This window comes from Seriola dumerili, unplaced genomic scaffold (assembly GCF_002260705.1).
Source record: "Seriola dumerili isolate Sdu_G_001 unplaced genomic scaffold, Sdu_1.0 BDQW01000079.1, whole genome shotgun sequence".
NCBI classification, from domain to species: domain Eukaryota; kingdom Metazoa; phylum Chordata; class Actinopteri; order Carangiformes; family Carangidae; genus Seriola; species Seriola dumerili.
The window spans coordinates 2,807,305-2,832,410 of record NW_019174334.1 but is presented as its reverse complement, the minus strand read 5'-3'; the positions used below and the strand labels follow the sequence as shown (position 1 = coordinate 2,832,410).

The following is a 25,106-nucleotide window of genomic DNA, read 5'->3' as shown; positions in this document are numbered from 1 at the left end:
CCAGATCAGAGGGGTCAACTTGATCATTCATTGGTCGGTAAAACATATAAGATTTATTCCATTCACCTGAAACTGCAACATACTAACAAAGGTATCAAGTACACAGGGATGGTGAAAGTTAGACTGACAAAATCATCTCTTTGTAAACCAGTTTTTATCTGATAATGCAGAAACATACCTTAACCTTAATACCAAACTAATAGGAGCCTTAGCATCCCCTAAAGCAGTTGGAACCTGTCAAAACAAAGAAATAAAGCAATTAATTTGCACATTTATAGGAGAAAAACAAGGAAGCAACATCATAAAATAGAGCGGCAAACATATGATAGATATATTTGACGTCTTAAAATAGAAGCATATGATGGAAAACATCCTCTAAGCGAGGTCAGGCCGGACCTGTGTGGGAGCAGCAGCAGCAGCAGGTACGCCCGGTGTGGGAGATGCAGCCTGGGCAGTGGATTGAGTGTTGACTGGTGTGGGCTGCAGTGGAACCTGGCCTGCAGCCTGAGGTAGTTCTGCCTGACCTGCGGCCGTCGGCTGGAGTTGACTACTTAAGGGCTCCGGAGTCTGGAAAACCTACGAGGAGAGATTTCATCTAATCTCACTCACGCTTTCACACCCCTGTACGGGGTTCGACCAAAAGTGAATCAAAATATAATCTCGGTGTTTAAAAAGGGTCTAAAACCAGTGAACGGAAACTCGACTGTAGAGAGAGGAGTTTTTCGAGACTCACCTCTGAATTCTGTGATCCCTCCTTCACTCGTGGTGACTGATAAAAACAGACGAGAGAGGATTACACTCAGAGAAGGATTTCGCCGTGATGCGTTTTAGCGAAGCAAAAAACAGCACGCATGGATGCAAAGAACACACAGAAAGCGAGAGAGGTAAACGGATTAAAAAAAAACAAAACAAAAAAAAAAAACGGCTCACTCGTTTACTTGTCTCATTTATCGGCGGCCCACTTGATTTATCATGATCTCCTTTAAGATGAATACAGTGATATCAATACAGTGGGGACAGAGATATTATATGCTAATAATACTTCAACTATCCTTGAAGTATTGGTGCTGATGTGGTTGGGTGATATGAGAGTATTTAGTGAGAGGTGTTGCTATACAGTGTCTAGCAGGGTGGCTATTTAATATTTCTGGTTGTATTAGGCTCAATACACAGTCCTGAATTATGGGAATTTTTGCATCACTGCAATGAAGTACAGATAAATGTCAGATATTTACTTGAATGGCCATAAATGTGTAAAATTACCAGAAAATTCACCAGAAAACTATATAGAGTGTAAGATTACATCTATAATTGAGTGGTAAACGAGTGAAGACATACATTCTGCAGTTTCATATATCCTTCAGGTTTTAGATTTGAAAAGCTTGGAAGCAGAGTAAGTCAGAAGAAGGTCACACTGTTACAAAGTCAAACAAAAAAGTTCAAACCAATCGCAGCAATGTAGAGTCAGACAGAAGCCTTGCGGGCCCAAATGAAGACAAACTGACTTGACTGAGAGAACATGATGTGGCGTCTAGGCTGAAACCTGCTGTCAGATTCAGACAAAGCGACTGGTGTTCGGGCGGCTATTGAGGAGACTGTATTGGTCTTTACAGCACAGACAGACACTACACAGGTGCTCAGCCAGGCTCTAGAGTCTGACAATATGAATCTGTTTTCTGGGCTGAAGAGTTATCATTTCATATTGGCATAAAAAAAATAAAAAAAATAAAATAAAAACATGGATTGATTGAATTATTGAGCATCAGTTCTTTGAAGTTTCGAGATATACTGTATCTTCAAATAGAGCTGTTGTAAGAAATGTAAGTTCAGTTTGCCAGCAAGTAGCCAGTGACAAAGCAGCATGAAAGCAGCAGAGATACTGTCAAATTTGAATTCCTTGATGGTAATTAAATATCAATTACAGGACTGATAAGTAATTTGGCTTGTATTGATTAAAAGTGATTTAGTCAGTATAAACAAAAAGTGATTTAGAAAAGAGAAATGGAAATACAGATGGCTTCCAGGAAAGGGAACTCTCACACAACTGTCAATCTACATCATTGTGACTGTGACAACTACAACTGAAGTCCTTCAAATTTACAGTAAATTAATAAAGTTTAATTTTATTTCTTGTTTTCTTTTTTTAATGTATTGAATTTACTGTCTATAAAGGATATATCTTTTGTATGTTATTGTTGACGGGCAAAACTACCCTTTGATCTCGGCTATTTACCAGTGAAAACCACATATTTGCTTCTTTCCCATGTGACAAAGTAGCTCACTGTTGAAAAAGACGCCTACTGTACTGACTAATGGGTTCTGACGAGGTTAACTTGTGGGTCAAATTCCACTCGCATGTGATCTACAGCATGGACAGATTTCTGCTCAGACACGATGCAGTGAACCTTTCCTTTCAACAAACCCATTGCGTAACAAATAATTGCTAGTTGTCTTCTGATAGGTTAGTGTAAAGTTATATAATGGGAGAACAAAGTCAGCACTATCTAGAGGATAAGAGCTTATCTGTGCACAGATTTACTCTGGGAAATCAATTTAATCTTTCTTTAATCATAAAGATCTAAAGGGAATTTAACCAAAAGTCAAAATGAAACCTGATGTATAGACTATAATGATACATTTCAATATCTGCCACATGTGTACGACCCTCGCTTGCTCCAACAACAGAGGTTATCTGCTCCCTTCTCCACCTTCATGTCACCCTACAAGGTCTTTCCTGCCCCTTCCAAGCGGTCACATGCTCCCTAGCTAACATGTGCGGAGAGAGTCCTTCCTTGTTAGGGGAATGCCATCTGTATTGTTTTGGCAAGTGAACAACCCTGGACGCAGGCAGCTCGAGTGGGTAGGAGAAGCGCACTTGTCGCCTGGGGGCGCTAACAGGCTTCCCCTGCTGCTCCTTGGCCGTCAGACAGAACATACACACATACAGGGGAGACTCAGTGGAGAGACAATGGACAAAACATGCTACTGCACAGACACGAGAATGACAATTTCAACAGGGTACAGCGATTAAAAGACAAGACGTGTGGAGTGTAACAAAAGTGTTAATGTGTGCACGTGAGAGGAAAAAACGAATCGCGGGTTCATCTCACCCTTAAGGCCGCAACAGCCGCTTTGCCCTCTTCGCTTTCTTCATCCAGCTCATCGTCACTCCATTCCCATTCGCCATCCTCCGTTTTATGCAACCGGCCGCTGGAACCTGGCACTCGACGTACCTGACACACACACACACACACACACACACACAAACCTGTCTTGTTAGCAATTCACTGAAAATATAAATGTATTTAATTACATATAAACCTTTGCTGTCTTACCTTTTTTGACCTCTCTGTTATTGTGGGCGCCCTCTGAAGTAACTTCTCATGTAAATACTCATGGGTCTGTCATGAGAGGCAAGAAAGAGAAAAGGATGTCACCACAAAATCCTCTGTATCTGTTTATTCTGTTGCCTGATTAAGTCTTAAAAAACACTGTGCTTTACCAACTAAGACTCTTCTCTATACTGACCACCATACTGTCAAATGCAGGACTGAAATACTTTTAAGGCCTTATGCAACTTGGCTCCACCACATCCTGCATGAGTGAGTTGCTGACCCCATATAACCACACAGGGCCTCTCAGGTCATCAAAACAAGGGCTCCTGGTTGTTCTCTGCTCAAAGTACAAGACTCACAGTGACTGAGCTTCTTCTGTCCTGGCTCCCAGGTTAACTGCCTCCCTGTGAGGATCAGGTCAGTAAATGTTTGAAATTTCATCTTAAGATCTGCTTCCTTCTCCTGATTTATCTTTATTCTTTTCATAATTCTTTTTTATATCTGTTTCGTAAGCCTGGTTTTCTAAACTTCTATATGAACTAAGCTTTACTTACTATAAACTCAACAGTCCTACTCTAAGTGTCGCTGTGACTTTTGCTCTTCAAATGATGGATATTGAATTTGGGAATACAGTTATAAATACATTATTGACAAACAAACTCTTGTTATCGACACGGCGGCAAATGAGCAGATTTCATCAGCAGTATAGCAAATCAATAATCATATGTTTGCTTGTTAGCCAGTTGAATCCCCCCCCCGCAGGCTGATACGGCCCCGAGATTTATCTGTTCTACAACAACGACAGAGCCTGCCCTCTGCTGTACATACAGAGTACTGGGGTTCCAGCTGCTGACCAGGGTCACGTCCAGTAAACCAACCAGGTTGTATTTGGGCTGTGTGACATGCTGAGCCAGCACTCTAGTTGTTCCAGTTGCTAGGGTACTGGGCAGCCGGAGGCTGGAGTTAGACTGCTTATCCCTGCCTTTGTTAGAAGCAGCTCTGCACGGCCAATAATGAGAGGAATGCTGCAATGACCTCAGTTTGGGTCAGATACACTGACAAATAGAGCCAAGTGTGAAGTAGCCTGACTCACACAAACACCTCAGGGAGAGAAACTTTATTGGAGTATTTTCATCCCTTGATGCCTTGTGTTTTTTCTCCTTTTCCAACATTAAACCATCCTTCAATCATTTCAAAACCTCTGGAGCTAAAACAAAAAAAAAACAAAACAACCAATATATGGTCATTGAGAGCATTGAGATTCATTTTAAACGGAGGCTAAACTGAGGCAATTTAGACACAATCACTTTTGCAGGCTCAGACCTTTACTCATCAACCAGCTCAACCGGTGCCTGAAACAGGGATGATGCTGACTCATTCTGTAACTGATTCAGTCTCAGGCCAAGAGGGAGCTCAAGCACCTACCTTTGCTTTCTGAAAGAATTTATGCTTCAACAACTCTGAGGATGTTGGCCTGAAAAACAGCAGAATAACAATGAATTAGTCCGTTTAATTTGTCTTTCGCAGCTTTCGCACTCCCAGTGACAGGAAAAACTTGAGCTGGAATGTTTAATGGAACTATTGAAGCATAATGGAACAAAGTGATTGTGATCAGGACAATAAAAGCAATTATATGCTGCTTTGCTTAATGAGTGCTAAATTGTGTAATTCAATGTCCACAGCTGCACATGTCACATGCTTTTGTGATAAGCGCATAATTGGCCTCCTGCGGAAGAAGCAAAAACACTGAAGCCTTCTGCGTCTACCAGATGCCACTTTTAAGTATTAACATATGAGACTTTATTTAAAGGCATTACAATCAGCACCTTTTCTCTGGGTCCTTCTGTAGACACAGGGAGATCATCTTCCTGAAGGATTTGCCATATTTCTTCACCATCTCCTTGTCTGTGATGCCGGTCTCCAGGGTAGGAGGGTCATTCTGCAGCGTCAGCATCAACACCTGAACAACACCAGAAAACACTTTTACTCACATGTCACAAGGGCACAAATCCACAGCGAGTCAGAAGGAACTGACTTTGCATTTGTTCCGCGCCATTAACTGCGCATTTTTAGTGAAGTGTTCTCACCTTCATTGGCGGATATTTGTGATACGGTGCGGCCCCTGTGGCAAGCTCGATGGCTGTGATCCCAAAACTCCAAATATCTGCTTTGAAATCATAACCCCTCACCTGCAGGAACAGATCACGTTCAGCTTTTGTACTTCAGCTCTTTCTTTGTCTTGTATTCAGATAAATATTAAACCTTAAAACGTGACGTTTGTTCACAGAAAAGCTGGTTTGTTTCATTCTTGAATTAAGAAATAGCAAAAAAAACAAACAAAAAAAACCCCGCACAGTCGGTTTCCAATAAAGAAGTTGTTCCCCTGTTAGAGTTTTTCATAATTTATTCTTTATTGAGTCTTATTGTTGGTCAGGGATTGTCCAGTCATTTTAGAGATGATGAATTATGGCAAAAGAGCTCAGATTTCTAAAAGAGTGTGAGTAAAAATGACTTTGTGACCTTCGTTGCCAGTTGGTCTGAACATTAGAATGTTAGTTGCTAATTGTGCGTTTTCTGTTGTCATGGTTACTTCTTGGCTCTATGGTAAAGAGGACCGACCTGCTCCATGACCTCCGGGGCCATCCAGCATGGCGTTCCCACAAACGTCTTGCGCACTTTATTTCGAGTGATGTCACCACCTGTGGCTAGGAAGGCACTGACGCCAAAGTCTGGAGGAAGGGAAGAGGAAAAAAAAAAGAGACAAACACACAAAGGACACAAAGCGGTTAGTCAATAATGGTACTGTCATGGCGGTACATTTTCCTCCACAGACTGGCCCTCCTGAGTATAAATACACTGAGATATTGGAACAGAGTCAGCAGTCTAACAGGGGTAAATGGGGCTGCAGCACAGGTGAGGGGAAAACTTCTGCTTCTTCGCACCTAATTTGCGTCACTAGTGACAGGTGCCGGAGGGTGGTGTTGCCTTGTGGGTAAATACCTGCAATTTGCACTGAACCATCGTCCCCGAGGAGAATGTTTCCAGCCTTAAGATCTCTGTGAAAGACAAGACAAGAATTTGTACATTAAATAAATTCCACAAGGAGCTGCCAAAACACAGATAAAGAGTCTCATGTAGATTAAAAGATAAACAGAAAAAGTAGAGACGCACATTCACAGTTCAGTTATGTTACCGACTCAGTTCAAGCGTAGGATCTCTTCCTCACTTGATTGCTTACTCTTAACTTGTCAAAAACACTTGATTTAATACATCTTGGTGCAACACATAGGCTTCAAAGCTTTCACCTTTCTCACAGGCTGAGCTTTTATAAAGACTTGATTAATGACACACACACACACACACACACACACACACACACACACACACACACATACTGTAGTTAATTTGTTCAACCCTGTTCAGCCTCCCCTGGTGGTGATAAGCGGATTCAGCAGGGACAGCTGTCTGACTGCCTGTCTGCCTCCGTGCGCACTCGCACACACTCGCTGCCACACAGAGCGAATGGTGCCATCTCACCAGCCAGACAGGGTTGTCATAGCAACAGACTTTCAGAGATAAAGTCGAAGGGTCAAGTGAAAGGCGAGGAAATAAAAAGTAAGGATGTCAGCAGGGTCACGGAGGACAACAGTCAGCTCTTTCTGCTGTCCAGCCTTTCAGGAAGTGAATGTACATTTTAAAAAGAGAATAATGAGAGAAAGACTTTGACAGGGTTAAGCCCCGGAACATTGTCAGCCATTAAACTGACTTAAACATCTTCTAAAAGATTTTGTTTTTCACAAATTACCCACAGACAGATCTTAAAACTGTACTGACAGGCAGACAAAAGATCCAAAAAAGAGATGCAGTCTCAACAGCTGAGCAGTTCACCTTGCTACCAGATGGGGGCACTGGAGTAAAAAGCTTGCTGCTTTTGATGAGACAAATACTGTTGGATCATTCCAGGAAACAAAAAGGTCTCAATGAATGTAAAAATAGACTGGTCTTCGGAGTACTGGTTTAGAGATGAGACATGACACAGCTTCCAAGAAACAAAGGTTCACTTTACCACTTTATGGGATTGGGGGGTGGGGGGTTGGGCAGTTGGGGGGTGGTGGGAGACGACAGAGATAAATGTAGTGATCGAAAAGACTGTTACGCTACTGTGCTGAAACTTTCCATGGATCACAAAAAAAATAAAAAAATCTATTACCTGGGTTCCTGGACGCTTCCAGAGGCCCCTGTTTTGTAGCAAAAAAAAAAAAGTGAAAGAGGTGGAGTTGGCAGTTTGGCTTGAGCACCCTCTTCTCTTGCTGCTACAAGCTACAAGTACAAATCTTTACAAGCAACCTACTTAAGACTCACAAGGTACTGAGAGCTGTGGAAGACACGACCAGACCCTCTGAAAGAGGAACAGTGGTTGTGTAAACGAGGGAAAGTATTTGGGGGACTGCAATCTTTACAAGCAGCCTACTCAAGAAGCACAATGAGCTGAGAGGACTCAAGAGCTTACAGGTCACAGTTCAGATGTTTGCCCAAAAGCCGCTGAATACTTGAGTGTAGAGGCCTCTTTCGCTGAGAGCGCTCCAGTAAAATACCACACAGCCAACAGATCTCATACTGACAAGGGTAGGGAGCGGCAAACAGTGAGCCACAGAAGAAGAAATGGAGCATGTGTGACATATTGGGACCATAGGCTGAAAAGAAAAGACGGGGATTGCCATTGCAGGGCAAAATGAACGCTGGGAAAGCAAAAAGTAACCAGAAGAAGACTGGAATGCTGAGATACAGAGCAGGGTGTTAGGTGACTGTATCAGTCTTCTCTAAACAGTGTTTGCAGTTATCAGCTCAGGCAGAGAGAGCTGTCTGTGTACTACATGTGGCAAAACTTTGATGTGCATTTTGTGTCTAGACGAGTTCAATTACGTAAGTGTCAGACTGGGGATGATGCAGAGGAAGGAAAAAGGGTGGACGAAGAACGGACTTGACAGCCTTTGCTAGTGGCTTTGAAAAAGCGACAGTTAGAAATGTCTGCTGCCGTACAGATGTCTGTGCTCCGCGGCTCTCCGGCTTGTCCCACTGTCACTTTGCTGCCCTCACATAACAGCTAGGCGACATCAGGTCACAATATCTTCCCCCTTTTCGTGCACTTTTCTACTTCCTCTTAATCATAAACATGTTCATCCTCTATCTTGGGTGTTAGCACGTACAATAGGTATGATTCACGTCTTGTAATTTGAGATGTTGCTTTTTACAGATTAGACCGGACCACCTAAGGCCGAAAGGCAAGTCCGGGAGTATCCCAAAATACATTCCCCTCGTTTACACAACCACGTCCCTCTCTCAGGGGCTCCAGTCATGTCTTTTACTGTTTGTGAGTCAGGGTTAAGCACAGGCTAAAGATGTACAGTATTTTTAACAAGGAATTGCGGGTTCAATCCAGGCCAATTACCCATTCTGGCCATGTCACAAGATCCGCTAACTTGTCATCTCGCTTCTTTCATTTTCCCAAGAAAAAGGAGTAGTTGTATGAATGTCTTCTGTCTGTGTATCTGGAAACATGCCAGAAAGTTGACCTATGCCATTTGAAGAGAGAAGTACCCCCCAATACAGAATTTATACTAAGCTATCTTAATGATTTTGGACAGTAAAAGTCAGTATCCATCGAGCCTTAGAGTCTGCAGCCATGCTAGTGGCTCTGTGAGGCTCTACTTAGCTAAATGCTAACATCAGCAAGCTAACATGCTCACAATGACAATACTAACATACAGATGTTAGGCAGAAATGATGTTTACCATATTCCCCATCTCAGTGTTAGCATGCTAACATTAGCCAATCAACACTAAACACAAACTGCTGCTGAGGCTGAAAGGGAATGTCATTAGTTTTGCAGTATTGAAGTTTTTTAGTATTTGACAAATGTACACTTTGACCTGAGGATGGTGCTAGATGAAAACTCAGAGGATCACCGCAGTCAGAGGGATTCATTCTCTGGAGACAATGATTGGACAAAATTTCAAGGCGATCCATCCACTAGCTGCTGACCAATGTCTGGACCAAAGTGTTGGACCGACCGACCGACCGACCGACCGACCGACCTATATCACCATCTCTAGGGCTAAAAGTCAAGATCGAGACATGAAATGATCAAATCATCAGAAAACTTTTTCTGAAGTTGTTTAATAAATTAGTGAGTTTTATCCGTATTAAAGCTATGAACCAGAGCAATGTTAGAGTTATTTCAGTGCTCATTCTCAATATGTCTGTATGACATCATCATCATCATCACTACAGTCGTGATATTGTGCTGTTCAGCTTGTTGAAATTGACAAATTAAAACTAATCTCTGCGATTTCAGTATTATCATACGCCGAATCTTCGATTTAATACGCTCCGCTCTGACAGCAGACAAACCACGAAGCTGCTTCATTTACAAAAAGAGAGTGATCAAGACGAACTGATAGTGTCCCTCTGCACTCATTCAAGGAGCGTGGGGGCTATGGTTCACTGCAGCAGATTGTAATGCTCGGAGAAAAAGTCTGCAGAGTGTAGACAGTCATTAACATTCACAGGAGAGGAAGAGGAGGGGGAGGAGGTGGTGACACAATGCACCATGCAAGTTCAAAGAAATACTGTAGCAGCGAAGAAAAAGAAAAAGAAAAAGCCAACCTGCAGTTTAAGTCCCAATTCCTACTAGTCATCCAGCCATATGCTACAATAATAGGTGGGCTTGAGCCTTAAGAATAACTGACACATCATGCTAATTTCTTTGTGCTGAAGTGAATTAAAGTGTTGAGGTGTTATGCAACTTAAAATGACTGAAAATTACAAGATATGTGTGGTCTCTCCACATTTGTGACCTACTGAAATGATAGCCAGACAGTAGCCAGGTGGGAACAGCCAGGCTATCAAAATGTCAGGAGGATTTATCTCCCTCATCTGGCAGCCCCTCGCACCTTTCAGCTCCACCGGGTCACCTCCTGTGACATCACATCCTGGTGCCAGGCTCACAGTGCCCCTGACAGGGCAGTAAAAAAAAAAAGAGGGTTTATGAGATGCCCCGTGAGTCTCCTGTGGAGATGAAATACCTCCCCTCTTTTATTCGTGCCCTGTTTTGACCGCACAAATATCTCCCCTTGTTGTATTTTGATTGCTTTTTCCATACTGCTGAATTGCATTCTCATCTGTTTTCTAATTTTTTGTTTCTTATTTTGTGAATTTAGCTTTAATCCACAGCAAGAGTCTCTCTGCTCCCAGAGGCAGCGTAACTACAGCCATTACCTGATCATTAGCAAACCACACACTGAGTAATTTCCCATGTACCCTCAGAAGACGTGAGGTTTCTGAGAATAAGTAAGAGCTCACCGCAACTTTAAGATCACTTTCCAAATAAATAAAAAACTCGCAGGCCGATTTTCTGAGATTCAACTGACAAAATCCAGACTGCACTGGTATTCTTTTTATGTCACGTGCATGGTGTCTACCTGCTGCTCGAGTTAGTGGACAAGTGTCACCTTTGAGTCACTGACTTTCCGAGCTGCTGTGAACGTGGAGGTGGAGGAGTTTGCCGTCCTGTGGTAAATGTCTCTGCTTGTGCCTACAGTCCAGGCCGCAAGACTCTAATTGCTTTTCTGCCATCCTGGTCTGGATGGAACATATCATGTGATGCTTTCTCTCTCTCTCTCTCTCTCCCTCCCCGCAGAGCCTCACCCCCTTGACTCTCTCCATCGTCCCCCTTGCCCTGAGGCTCCGACTCATATGATACAGCTTACACATGAGGAACGCACAGAGCCGTCGCCAGCAGACCCCGACCGACTGATCATGGCCTCTCCACTCTCAGCATGTCAACGATTTTCAGTGCTGGGAGATTACCTCACATTTTCTTTTTTCTTTTTTTTTTTCATGATTCACGCCTCAGAGCCCGAGGTAGGACAGATGTGAAGAATAGATGATCTATTAATGATTCCCTAATGTCTCTTGAGACAGGGCGCAGAGTTGAAGGCAGGTTTTAATTCAGGAAAAACATTTCCTTCTCTGTGGCACTGACCGATAACCCTGTCACATTATGCTGGAGCTGGATACTGAAATGCCGCAGCAGACTTTCCTTTTAATTAACACAGTACTTTAATCAGTGTTTATGCAATTTCCTTTTATATCCGCCTACAGTTTCTATAGGATAAAGCAGTTTTCTAATCAGCAGGTTAATGAGCGGACGATCTGTTAGCTTCATCTGCACCGCTGAAGACAATATATCCCTCATCCAAACCCATGGTTAAAGTCTTCAATCAAGGCCATCCCTCTCTCTCTCTCTCTCTCTCTCTCTCTCTCTCTCTCTCTCTCTCTCTCTCTCTCTCTCTCTCTCTCTCTCTCTCTCTCTCTCTCTCTCTCTCTCTCTCTCTCTCTCTCTCTCTCTCTCTCCTCTCTCTCTCTCCTCTCTCTCTCTCTCTCTCTCTCTCTCTCTCTCTCTCTCTCTCTCTCTCTCTCTCTCTCTCTCTCTCTCATTGGCATGCTACTCTGAAAGCTGCTCAGCACTTAACCAAGCCAAAAAGCTATGCATTATTTACACATGTAGCCTGTCCCGGGCTGTGTGTGTGTGTGTATAAAGGAGTCGTATGAAAAAGTGAGTGATGAATATTAAATACAGAGGAGGTAGTGTGATGGCTTCTACAGTCAGTGTGTTTGACTGGGTTCATTGTAACAGCCCGAGTGCAGGGACTTAGCCAGGTCTTGAAATGGCTTAGAGGAGAGCTTTCAGCGTCGCGTTTCCTGTGGCACGCAAATCTGCCATTGACACATTCCACTTATGCATATTCAGTTAGTAACTCTTAAAGATTATCAGCTCGGAAGTGGTATGTGGTAAGTCTATTTAGAGACGTCTCACTGGAGTTTCTGACTTAAAGTTGTTGCAGTTTCATTAAAACACCAGGGGCTTATATACTGTGTACAGATTTAACATGAACAGGAAAGATAAAAAAGTGAGCGGACAGTTTTTTTTTTTTTTTTTGTTTTTTTAATCCAGAGCCATTCTCCGGTGGTGAGCCATAAACACATCATTACTGCTTCTTCTTCTGGAACACTTGTCGCAGGCCCCATTAGTGAAGTATGCCGCCTTATCTCTATTCAGATCCCAATGAATCCCCTGACCTTTAGGAGTGAAAGTGGCTGTGGCTGAAAATACCACTTCCTGGGTACAGTCATATGTCTGATCGGATGAAGAACACACACCGCTTCCATGTAATGTACTTTGCATTAAACCACGTACTAAGAGCTTGGATTAATTTGCATAGGTTGCCAATTACTTTTTTGACTAAGACAAAAGAAATATCTCTGAAGAATGAAAGGAGTATGATGGTAATAGATAGCTCATAATGATAACGGGCACATAATGATGCAATTAGTCACCATGATTTATAAAAATAGCCTGGCTAATAATGACATTAATGAACCCCCATAAGGAAAGGTATTAGGAAAGTATGTAGAGATGTCTCCATATAATGGCATGTATCAATTAATATTAAGTATTAATAAGAAATCTATATTTCAAAAACACTGAAATCCGGTATTCACAGGAAAATGATAAATTCCTCAATAAAATGCTAATTTAATCCAAAATTTTATCTAATCTACATCAATCTGTTTTACAGAGTGAACCTCTGCACAGGGTAGACTGCACTGCATGTTATTACTACAAACAAATGTGTCAATACAAACACAAACGGACACAGACTCCAGTATACACACAGAATGTCCCATGTAGTCAAGGTCGGACAAAATATTACTACGACAACTATTACGGGAGATGGGGAAAAGTCAGGGGTGGAGTTACGTACTACTGCTCCATAAACCCTCAAGGTGAAGCCTGTTAAAGCCTTTGTACTTAAGCTGTGATGAAAAGTCCTGTGTCACTTTTATTACAGCACCAGTGCGGAGGGGCGACGAGCCTCGTTACCTGTGGATCTGTCCGTTCTTGTGTAGGTACTCCAGGCCCTCAAGCACGTCTTTCAAAACAGTGGCTATGCTGGCCTCGTCCAGGACGCCCGTCTTGTGTTCACCTCGTGAGATGATATGCTTGATCACGTCCAGTACGGAGCCTGGCGAACAAATAAAGAATATTGGTTAATAAAAAGGCTGGGTTTACAATGTCATGCTTCATTTTTCTTTGCTGAAAACCACATTTGTGATTGTCAACATTAGTGACAGAGAGAAAAGGAAAACGATCCAGCAGACAACCTCGTTGGGTAAATAAATTGTCTTGTTTCTGGTCTCAACTGATGATCAAGCTCCCGCATCTATGAGAAAGTCCCCTCAGGCTGGCTGATATCATTTGTTAGGCCTTCCCTAAATCAAAACTTATTTATGAAAACACATACTTCCTGGCGGATTGGCAGACATTCAGTCAAGATAATTCATGTATAATCTTATATTGTTTGGATAAATTAGATTGTGGGTACACAAAGACCTTTTTTTTTCCCAGTTTCAGTCCAAGATCCAAGATGGATTTTACTAAGGGAAAAAAACAAATGATTTAGCTGTGCTAAGACAAAGTGCTTTAACCATAAACATCACTATAACCTTTTAATTTGGCCATGGCAAAACAAACCAATGGTGGAGGGAGAGAAATCTGAACATTCATTAGCACACATTCTGTAAAGGGTAAATCCGTCCTTCAGAATTTATGTTGTGCAATCTATGTTTTCAGAAAGGAAAGCCATTATCTAATGACACAGACAACTGTCTCATTGACTAAACAGCAGGAAGACTTAAATTTATGATGTCATTACAGGACTTTTTTTTTTTACTTAGTCCATTGACTTTAAATTAGATTATAGGCTCAGACGATTTTCGTTTGAAGTTTTCCATCCAAATGAGTTTCATTTAGATGTGGAGCTCACAGCTGGTAATCAGATAATGTGCCCAGTTAAAATCACTGTGGCTACTGTCGGAGTCATTTCATTATTCACTGTCTACAAAGCAGCTCGAGGATATGGCTCTCGATGACATCATCATTACAGTCTCTCTGCAGTCGAATTCACAAATACAAAATGAGCTCTACAGTTTTAAAGAGGCTGTGTGTGAATTCTACTGTAGCGTGAATCTGCCTTCAAGGCCTCGTGAAGTAGGTCGAGAGCTGCAGTAAAGTGCAGGTTGTGCAGGTTAACATTTGGGGTTATAAGTCAAGCTGTTCTCTTTGTCTTGCCCCGGCTGAATGGAGAGGTAGTGCGGCTCTTTTAATTGCCCTGGCATGGTTCGGACCCAGAAAAAGACAGGTCATTCACCATATCTCCCTCAGCCCAGCTCCTGCTGAATAAAGGAGCGCTCTGGATGAAAAGTCAGACTGCTGTCAGTGTATGATTTCCTTTGTGCGACTTTCCACAGAATAAAGAACATCTCACTGAATAGAGGTTCGGTATTTGCATTGGGCACGACAGAAAATTGGGCGACACCGGTGAATGGGGACAAAGCAGAGAAGCAAAAAGAATGCCACTTGCCTGACAAGCTTCATTGTGCTGCAGTGATACACAAACACAAACATCACACTGCCACACTGTCTATCTGTCCCTCCCCTCTCTTGCTCTCACACACACACACACACACACACACACCCTCAGCCACACACACACACACACACACACACACACACTGAGCAGCACTTGCAAACAAAAGCTGGAAATCGCTTTTTCAAGGTCCCCAAAACGCCGTCCGTGCCACAATCCCAGACCTAAAATCGATTGTGTTTTAGCAATTGTGCCAGGCAAGAGGTGCAAAGATATTTATTTGCTCAATCACTTCAGGATGTCCTCGCCTGCAACACTCAGACGAGCACTCGCTGCATTAACCGGAGGAACTGACAATGACGGGCCACCTGAGACTAGACAGTGTTATTGCAGAGAGTCTCAGACACAGCGAGACAGAGAGGCAGAGTAAGAAGGGAGTGAGGGAGTGACGATGGGTTCAACGGGTTCTTCGCGCAGTTACAGTGCACAGTGGGAAATGTGATTCAGCAGTGAGGAGAAGAGACGAACCCATTCAAAGGGAAGACGGGCGAGGAAAGGCGGGAAAAAGCAGCCTAGATGTGTGTCTGAGTGTGGGAGATAGCGGGTGCACATGCGAGCATGTGAGTGAGTGAATTGGCAAGAAGCGGGAGGAGAGTGTAGGAAGAGTGCAGCCTCGTGTCTCTGATGTGACAGCTCTTTGAAGCTCATTGAGAAAAGACAGCCTGTTTGATTTCTTTTTTCTTTTTTTTTTTCCCCTCCTCTGTTCTCCACACACGGTTCTCTCCTCTCTCAGAGCTTCTGTGCTCGGCTTGACGCTCATCCGCCTTGTCTGAGATGGCTGGAGGGAGGAGAGGAAGTGACAAGAAGTGACAGGTGACAATGAAGAGGGCGCTGAGGGGAGGAGGGTAAGTGAATAGAGCCGAGTCCCAATTACAGGGGAGATGTAGTCCTAATGAGCCAACAAATGAAGAGCGTGTGATTAGTAGACAAAGTGATGAAGTAGCTAATGTGCTGGACCTTATCTTGCTCATTCAACTGGATATGAAAAGTTCCAGCCCCTTTATCTATTTGATGTCTGTACACCAAGTACAAGGCTACCCACAGTAGCTGGCTAACTTAGCTTAGCATAATGCCTGAAAACAGGAAACAGCTAGCTTGACTCTGTCCAAAGGTAATAATATATATATATTTAGCTTGAATGAAAACAAAGGACCAAATATACATAAAATGCTGCCTATATAACTTGACTTGAGCCGAGTGTTTCAGGCTCTAGTAGTAATCTCGTCATCTAACTCTTGGCAAACAAGGCAAATAAGTGTTTTTCCCAAAACGCCAAAGTTTCCCTTTAAGGGAACAGGAAAACATCGGCAAAGATAAAGAAAGGGAGGGAAAACAAGACAAATGGTATATAGAAACCTTTTTTTTTTTCAGTTTACACACTTTAAGTTGAGGTGGCACTGAGGGGAAAAGATCATCAAGTGCAGACAAAACTCTCTCTCGCACACGCACACGCACACACACACACACACGCACACGCACACGCACACACAGCATGATGTAGTCTTTGGAGGATCACTAAATGCCAGTGTTGTCAGCCTCTTTCAGATTCATCTGATTGAACTCTTCATGCCTCATTAGGTTGTTTCAACATGTTGACACTGACTGACAGGTTAACAATCGAAAGGTTCATTTGCATGGGAAAGAATATGGCTTCCAAGACAAATGACACCTGTTGGCTTGGTCTGAACAGTGCGTGTCACTGGGGGCCAGTGGAGGACTTTATACAAATCACAGGGAATAAATGAAGTCTTGACTAGCGGACCGCTGTAGAGTATTCAAACCCTCGGGAAAATGTCAAATCATCATTTCAGTTACATGCTGGATTAGACAAAAGTCCTTCTTTCTCAGGATTTCACACACACAAAAAAAAAAAAAACTGCATAGGTGCAAAAGCCAGGAATTTAACACGACTCTACTTCATCCAGCAACATCACCTTTCAAGTGTTTCCGTTCTCCTGGTCAGAGCAGGAGGTTTGAGGCTGAGGGAGAGGATGAGCGAGTAAAGCGGGGAGCAGGGAGGAGGGGGAAGTGGACCAAGGAGATAAGAACCGGTGCCAACTGGGCGAAAGGACAATGTGGAGTGCCAAGCAAAGTTGGAGGGGGAGAGGGAGGGTGGCGCATGGGAGGGGTGTGGCGAGGCATGGGTGGTGCAGAAACAAGGTGTAGAAGAGAGGATCTTTGGCTCAAGCCCAGGGAGGAGTCTATACAACTTTTAATAAGGTACATAATAAGCTAGGGGGGAAAGAACATTATGATACAAAAGTGAACAGAGGTAACTTTGCAAGTTAGAATTACATTGTTGTAATTCTGTGAACATGGAGTCGTCATCAAGGCTCCCCTGTCCACATTTTGGCAATAGCTGAGGGCCACATCATGATGTGACACATCCACTGGCTCTAAACTTGACAAAGTCTTTTCATATGGTAAATTCAAACAGTCAATGACAATCTGCCTTTAGCTGGATAGCACTCTGAGTGACATTCGATTGAGCTCAGCAGTGATTGTAGGTCAGGGAAGGCTGCACATTAATCTCCTAGGAATGCATTCCTCCGCTTGCTTTGGCATGACTCATATTCTCTCCCCCTGGGTTTCAGTGGACGTCTCTCCGATTTGAATACAGTCGGTGACAGGTTATGCAGCACTCTAATGAAACAGTTGTTCACATGTCAGATTCAGAACAGGAATTTCCTGAAAAGCCCCGAGCTTTACAGTGTACCACCCTTCGGATCTCGGCTCTACAGGTGTGGCCTTGAACGGATTCGCCAGAGAGGAGGGCGGTCGCGACAAAGATAAGAACTTTTGGAGTCCAACATATGACATGAAGTCTGGGGCAGAGAACTGGGATGTACAGAACCTAAAGCATTACTTTACTCACAGGAATTTGCAAACGTTCCAGGGTTAAATAGGGCTTGTATGCAGGGTAGTGGTACAGCATGTGCCAAAGAAAGACCAGTGAAATGCCGTGAACAGCAGCAACATACAACGAGTCCAAGTGGCATACCACTAAGAATTGGCATATGACATTAAAACAAGAGGGCGGTCCCACTGATATCTGCCATTGAAATACAGTGTTTCCAACATATTTTTGACTTATTTGTGACCGCACGCAGACGTGGGGTAGGGTGTGTCAAAGAAGAATTGTTACATGATGCATTGCTTTTACTGATGTATACACCATCTATAAGTGCCATAAGCCAGAAGAGCAGCAGAGGCATACCAATAGTCAACCGTGACATACAACTAAGAATTGGCATATGCAACAAAAACGGGAGAGTACCGACTGATTGTTCAAAAGCTACCTTTGGAAACGTCTTCAGATCATTTAGCAGTTATTCTGCAAAAGACTAAACTCCCTTTACTGTAGTAACCGTGGTGTTTGTCAAGTGCATCTGGAGCAAATGTGAAAATACTGCTAAACAAACATGATATTGTGTAGTAATGTAGTCTAACAACATACTTCTCCATTAGGAATGAGACCTGTAGGAATGTACTGCTTCATCAGTAGGAACTTTACAAGGAAAAACGACCAATAATAACTAATAATAGGCCTATACTATAGGGCTGCATGATCTGCAAAAGAAATCATATTGCAATTATTTTGGCATTTTTCAGTTGGAACGGTCGTTTTTGCATTTCAGTTTCACTGAAAAAGAAAATGTAATGATGATGATGGGATTTTTGGGTCTTGCACCAAACAAACATGTTTACATGTTTTGGTACGTCTGGAGAATATGTTTTGTAGGCCGGGGCGACTCGGTAGCACAACAATGCTTATGGTGCTAACAATGCACAACAATGTTGTGACACATTTTACCTTTATCAAAACAAATTTGGATATTGCACTTGAGCCATATTGCGATTTCAATCATATTTGGATTAATTGTGCAGCCCTACTATTCTCATATATCAATTCAAAAACATGCCTGGCCTTTTTCACATTATCGGCCTTTGAAAAGCAGAACACACAAACAGGAATGAGTCAGAGTGTGGAGGGTTTCTTACGCTCCATAAAGCCAGAGGAGCAGACAGGAGCTGGCCTTCCTAAGAGCTGGTATACTCTGCCCTGTGGAGTGATGGTCTATAAACCTGACCTCATTTGAGGTCTGTCTCCATGGCAGACGTCACCATGGCCATCATTTAATTACTTCGTACAATAAAACTCAACATCAAGGGCCTCTGTTTAACTAGGATAAGGGGAATGAGAGAGGCCATCTTAAGTGGTGTCTGCTCCTGCTGTGAGGCTGGCCGCCTGTTCAAGCGTCGCTTGGCGGGCACTGTGCCCTGGGCCCAGCTGCAAGGCGGCTGCCAAGCAGCTCATGACTCCAGTGTATCTGTGGGAGCCAGGCATGCCACCTGGGCTCTATCCGTTACAGTGGGACGCTGTTTACACAGGGAGCCTGAGACGAACATGGGGGAGGTAAAAACAGAGTGTAAATGTTTGGTGCGTGAATGTATCTGTGTAAACGTGTGCTGGTAAAATTAAGTGAGTGAGACTTAAAGCAGTACGGATACGAGACGGGTGGCAATTTTTTGCCTCTTTGTAAACACATCACCATTGCTCTCATCGGGCTTTCTTCACCTCTGAGTGAGAGAAGCTCACTGCTTCTCGCTTGTTAAATGTTTGGCAAAAGACGCCTTCATCTACATGGTGTTTGTGTCTCAGAGCCCTCACAAGCCCTTCTCACTAACATTTAGATCCAGAGCTACAAATATCATTTACTATAGCTTAATAAAGTATTTGAATATGTTGCCGGTGATAAAAAGAACAATACAATTAGAAGCAGATGCAATTGTTTTGCAGTCTTTTTCTCCATGGTGGCCTCCTCTTCATGCTCCTCTCACTATTTAATTGCAGCGCTGCCACATGGATGCCATGACGCCAGCCTGCGGGCTGTTATTACCTCTGCCCTGTCATTAGCTCCTGTACTGTACTGAGTTAAAGCCCGGAAAGAGCTGCAGCTCACACAGGACACAGTGAGGATCAGTGCTGTCACATTCCCTACAATCACAGTTAACATCATCGACAGCAAGTAGCCCAGCTCTTCCTCCTGCCCCTCTCTCATTACGAGGGGCCCTGCCAAAAAATCCTGGACCCTCATAATATGACTTAAGGCCAGAAAGATACTCACTCCGAACCAAATCATCCTCTGGGTCCTCTCTTCTGACAGTAATGTTTTCTTCAATGGCAAATGATGAGATTTTTTTTTTTTTTACTTGTCTGTCACATTCAGATTGACAGGTAGAAATTGAGAGCAGTGTATTAAGAGGAGCAGGAAAGCCTTTAAAAGATATACGGTATGCACTTACCGCCACTGAGCAGCTTCATGACCAGCCACAGCTCATCCTTTACCACAAACGAGGTGTAGTAAGACACGATGTTGGGGTGGTGGCACTGGCTCATGGCCTGAATCTCTTTCTGTTAGAGGAAAATGCATGACAGAGACAGAAGAAAATCCGATTAATCAGAAAGGTACAAATGATTTTGATGTCTAATGACAGACCTGCTGTATTTGCCACTGACCTGATAAAAGCAGGTGTAATCTGTTAACACTTCTAATTTGGTGGATGTGGGTTGAAATTTTGTAGCAGAGCCAATGCATTTTCATTAATCACATTCATTACCCATTAGCTTCTGAAGCAGCACAAACGACCGTATTTAGAGCTGTTAACAAAACACAATATACACTTTCCATAGATTTTCATCCAACACAAATAATGCCTACTAGGAAGCTGTTCCCATTAGCCTCCCACCATAAGGTATGAGAAAAGCCTGGAGGAAAAAAGGTGAATGCAGTCACAATAAATGCCTATGCCTTTGATGCTGCAGCTATTCTTGAAATTTAGTGAGATACTTAAGATCTTAATGACGTCAGAAGTCAGATGGGAAAAAGACTAGGTCAATATAATGCATATCTATGCAGAAGCGAAAAACAGCCGGTACTCAGCCCTTTATACAGCTGTAAAGGTCTCTTTCTGTTTGTGTGTTTGTGTGTGTGTGTGTGTGTGTGTGTGTGTGTGTGTGTGTGTGTGTGTACGTGTGTGCGCTTGGAAAGCGGCAGAGCTGAGGTAATGCTGGCACAGAAGTCTAATCCATCACTTCAACACCAGTCCCAAAGTCATTTAAGGATAGACAAGCTTCCTAAGAAAAAGAAAATCTAGCTGACTTCGGAGTTGGGACCACTGATTCACAGGGGCTTTGCTTTTGTCTCTGCACCCGAATACTTGACAAATGACTGAACCTGTTACTGGGGCTCCATAATAATGCAAAGCATCTCTGTGCCTGCTGTGAAAATTCCCCATATAGCTGAAAAATGGAAATGAGACTGCAATGAGATGAGTGTATTCAGATAGTAATACAAACAGTGCTGAACTATTCAAGGATGTCTAAAAATAATATTTCAAATATCAGTTTAGATTGTTAATAATATATATAACAAGTGTAAGTGTGAATTTCCTTGCTATTGTCAAAAAAAGTATAAAAAATAAAAAATACAACACACTATCATTTATAATTAAAATCACAATTCTTTTTACAAATCCAGAGCTGATGTGATCAGTCAGTCAAAGGGAAATTAATCAGCAACAACTTTCATAAACATTAAAGCATTTAACTAATTCTTTCAGCAAAAAATCTGTTTCCAATTTGTTAAATGTGAATATTAGGGGAGCATTTCCCCATTTTTCAGTCTTTGTGCTAGTTACACAGAGTTGAAATATCAACCCTCTCATCCGATTGTGGGTTTCAGGAGTGTTATTTAATACAGATTTGCGCCACGACAGGTGCGCCACAAGCCTGTCAACCGAGAAACCTTAACACTAGAGCGGAAAACATCAATTCAAGATTAAAGACATCGATCGATACATGCTTGCGGGTCAAAGAGTAAGCAACCAAAGCCTGATGTCCCATCAGCATAAATGCTTAGCTTACACAAAGTGCATTAGCAGCAGTGTGCTTCAGCTGCGGAGTCATCACTATTGAGCGCGGGGCCGTCAGTGAGTGCCTCAGCCAAGAAAGGCTAGGACGGGCAAGTGACATCATGATGCCATTAGAAAGCACTTGAGAAAAGAGGTTTAAAAACACGAACTGAGTCATAATAGGGTGGATACAGGCTGTGCATGACAAAAAAAAATTCATTAGACCATGATGGGTACAGACGTGTTCAAACGAACTCAAATCTGTCTGAGAAAGTGTGAGAAATTTTCAGACCAAACAGTTGCACCGTGCCCAGACTGACCGGCAACAGACCAACAGGTGAGAACCACATACCACCCCGCTTCTAAACTAAAGCCGTTTTTGATTATCAAGCAGTCTAATAACTTCCACTCTGTCGGGGCCAGACGGCGAGCGCTGCGTGTCGTCTCCCCTATCATTCTTTGTGTGGATACTACAGACTGAGAGGGAACAATAATGATATAGCCTGTTTGCTGCTAACAGGCTTCAGTGGAGCCTAACCCCCGCCTCTGTTCTCAGCACAGTGTAAGAGGCAGGTCACCACCGCTCTGTGGGCCAGGGTAACCCCAGAAAAGAAAAACAATGGGATAACTGGGAGGATATCGCGCTCTGGCAGTTGGCAGGTTTTCCCATCTTTTTCCAGCAGACAATGTGAGAATCAGAGAGACTCTTTGTTGCGGGGATTAGGTCACTGTAAATGTTGCAGCAAAGACACTGGAAATGTTCTCAGTGCTTAAAAACCACACGTACTGCTTCTATCCGTTTAGCTTTGATGACAGTTTGCTCTGCGAAAATATTTTTTGGTACATCTCGATGATGAGTGGAAAACAAAAATGATTTTATGGACGTCACGTCTGCGTGATGGGGCAGGCACTTGCTGTATAGCCTCGGTGTAAGACTCATTCCTGTAAGGGCGCATCATGCATGGCAGGTTATGTAACTTCTCCTGCATGAACTCCAGCTTCGTTTGCCTATAAATTTTACATTGGCTACCGACTCAGTCATGTGAAACAGATGGGTGAAATACTTCCTCAATCTTGACATCAGTTGTACTGTACGGTGATCTTTATCAAGAGATACAACTCACCCAACTAGTCCATGAAACTACTAATGAAAACACTTCAATCAAGGACTCACTTTTTTTTTTTTTTATTTCTTATAGCTGATTCTCTTCTGTGAAAATTCCTCATAGTTTTATCAGCACTTGAAGCTTAAAAATTGGATAAGCCTAGACAGTGACAAAAGTATTTATATGTTACTGCAAAATGTAATAACAAGTGCCACTTACACATTGACAGGGTCCTAATTGATGCGTTGGATCTGCTTATTAAGTCTGACAAAAAGGCAAAGAAACCGAAGGTGTTTCATTTATACGTAAAAACAAGCTTTGAAGCTGTCGACATCAAATGTTTGGTGATTAAAAAAAAACTGTTTGCTTAAGTCTTTCAGCTTAAACCACAAGTATTAACAAAAACAGGCAAATATGTCTCCCAGCGCTATTTGGTTTTTTTGGCCTTTGTGTTTGATTGTGGTTTACCGCAATGACCTCATCCGAAGACATGGGCATTCAGAGCTGTTTTATTCAATGCATCCGACCTGAAAACCACCTCCCTGCCCCCCCCCACACAAAGCCACCTGCAACACAAAAGATTTCACTATCCCATGATCACATTTTTTGGATTTAATAAACAAGTCATTGAAGCACATATGAAAACCTGTGTAGGGCATTCTTGTCAAATGAATGGTAATAATGACCATCTGTGTTACTGCATGCTGCATTCTGTTAGCATAGTATATTTCTCCTTACCCACTGCTTTTGCCCCAGTTAGCTGTAAACCATCTATTAGAGGGGATTTTCATCATTTAATTGAATCAATTTAACAACAAACTAGCTTAATAATGATAAACTGCCAAGAAATATCTTTGAAGTCACGATGAAATTCTTTTTCTCCCCCTATACTCTTAATGTTCAAGTCACGATATACATACAGCTGTTTAACAATACATGCCGACTTCTTATGTCAAAGCCTTTGACATGAGAAGTTAACTTCCATGGAGTAAGAGTATGGCTTAACTCCGTGTTTTCTTTGGAGGACCAGCAGGCAGTCAGCCGGCCAAAAATCCAAATAAATAACAACATCAGACCACCCCTCCATCCCCTCGTTCCACCCATGGAATAAAACAGTTTTTCTCTCCTTAATGGAAATCACGCTGGTTTATGAAGTCTGTAATCTTTGACTGATATCTCCCAAACATGACAACTCAAATTCCATTTTTTACAGGAAAAAAAAAAAAAAAAGCTAATTTTTACAAAAATAACTGAAACTAACCTATTCTGCCTCGTTATGGGTCTCTAAATTTACAGTGATCTCATGCAGAATCCAAGCTGAACACTGAACCCTTAGCGTTGGTTTGGCCTGCAAATTATACAGGTTCTCCAGGAAATAGACCAGTCCACACCAATTGTGTTTTTCTATATTAGGCCTGATCTTTTGAGTGTTTGTCGTGGCTGACGACCTTGAAACTGAGCAAAAAAAAAAAAAAAAAAAATTAAATAAATGACCTATTGTCACGAACTGAATACAGTGCTGGGTCACAAACTGGTGCCACAGAATCACACTGATGGCAGACACACAGAGAAGCCACTATAGGAGCAATGTTACGTCACTATCAGTTACTCAGAGGCTCACACACACACACACACACACACACACACACACACACACACACACACACACACACACACACACACACACACACACACACTCACTCACTATGACCCAATCTCACTGCAGCGTGCGCACACATACACACACATACACACACACGCACACACACACACACTCACTCACTATGACCCAATCTCACTGCAGCGTGCGCACACATACACACACACACACACACACACACACACACACACGCGCGCGCAAAACTACTGAGGAACAGAGAGGCTGCTGATCCCCAGTTGACCGGAAAACTTAATAGAAGGTGATGTTGATGCTGAGGACACTAATACACCTCTGACTCACTTTTTTTTTTAGCTCATTTCAGACGTCCTGTGCCAGAAAAATAGCATTTTCATCTTTCCTCTCACCCTCAATATCTGTATCTCCAGGTATTTTAAAGCCAAGAATGAAGTCACACTGTGTAGTAAACCGGACATTACAATATGAGAACATTTCAACAGCACTGATCTTCTTCTGACAGGTTTTAATAAACAATTAAAATCAATAGCTGGAAAACTTGTGTAATTATGCGAGAGGATAA

General features: G+C 42.6%; 1 protein-coding gene across 1 annotated transcript in view; it reads right to left on the bottom strand.

The window, feature by feature from the left end:
• Positions 1-25,106, bottom strand: part of oxsr1 (oxidative stress responsive 1) — a 37,659-nt gene that overhangs the window by 2,712 nt on the left and 9,841 nt on the right. Inside the window, exons 3-14 of the mRNA XM_022744285.1 lie at positions 20,195-20,303; positions 13,282-13,423; positions 6,336-6,391; positions 5,955-6,064; positions 5,423-5,524; positions 5,162-5,295; positions 4,761-4,809; positions 3,336-3,401; positions 3,111-3,233; positions 734-769; positions 397-576; positions 179-234 (exon numbers count right to left, since the gene is read on the bottom strand). Coding sequence (XP_022600006.1) covers positions 179-234; positions 397-576; positions 734-769; positions 3,111-3,233; positions 3,336-3,401; positions 4,761-4,809; positions 5,162-5,295; positions 5,423-5,524; positions 5,955-6,064; positions 6,336-6,391; positions 13,282-13,423; positions 20,195-20,303 — 1,163 coding nt within the window. The remainder of the gene's footprint in view (positions 1-178; positions 235-396; positions 577-733; positions 770-3,110; positions 3,234-3,335; positions 3,402-4,760; positions 4,810-5,161; positions 5,296-5,422; positions 5,525-5,954; positions 6,065-6,335; positions 6,392-13,281; positions 13,424-20,194; positions 20,304-25,106) is intronic.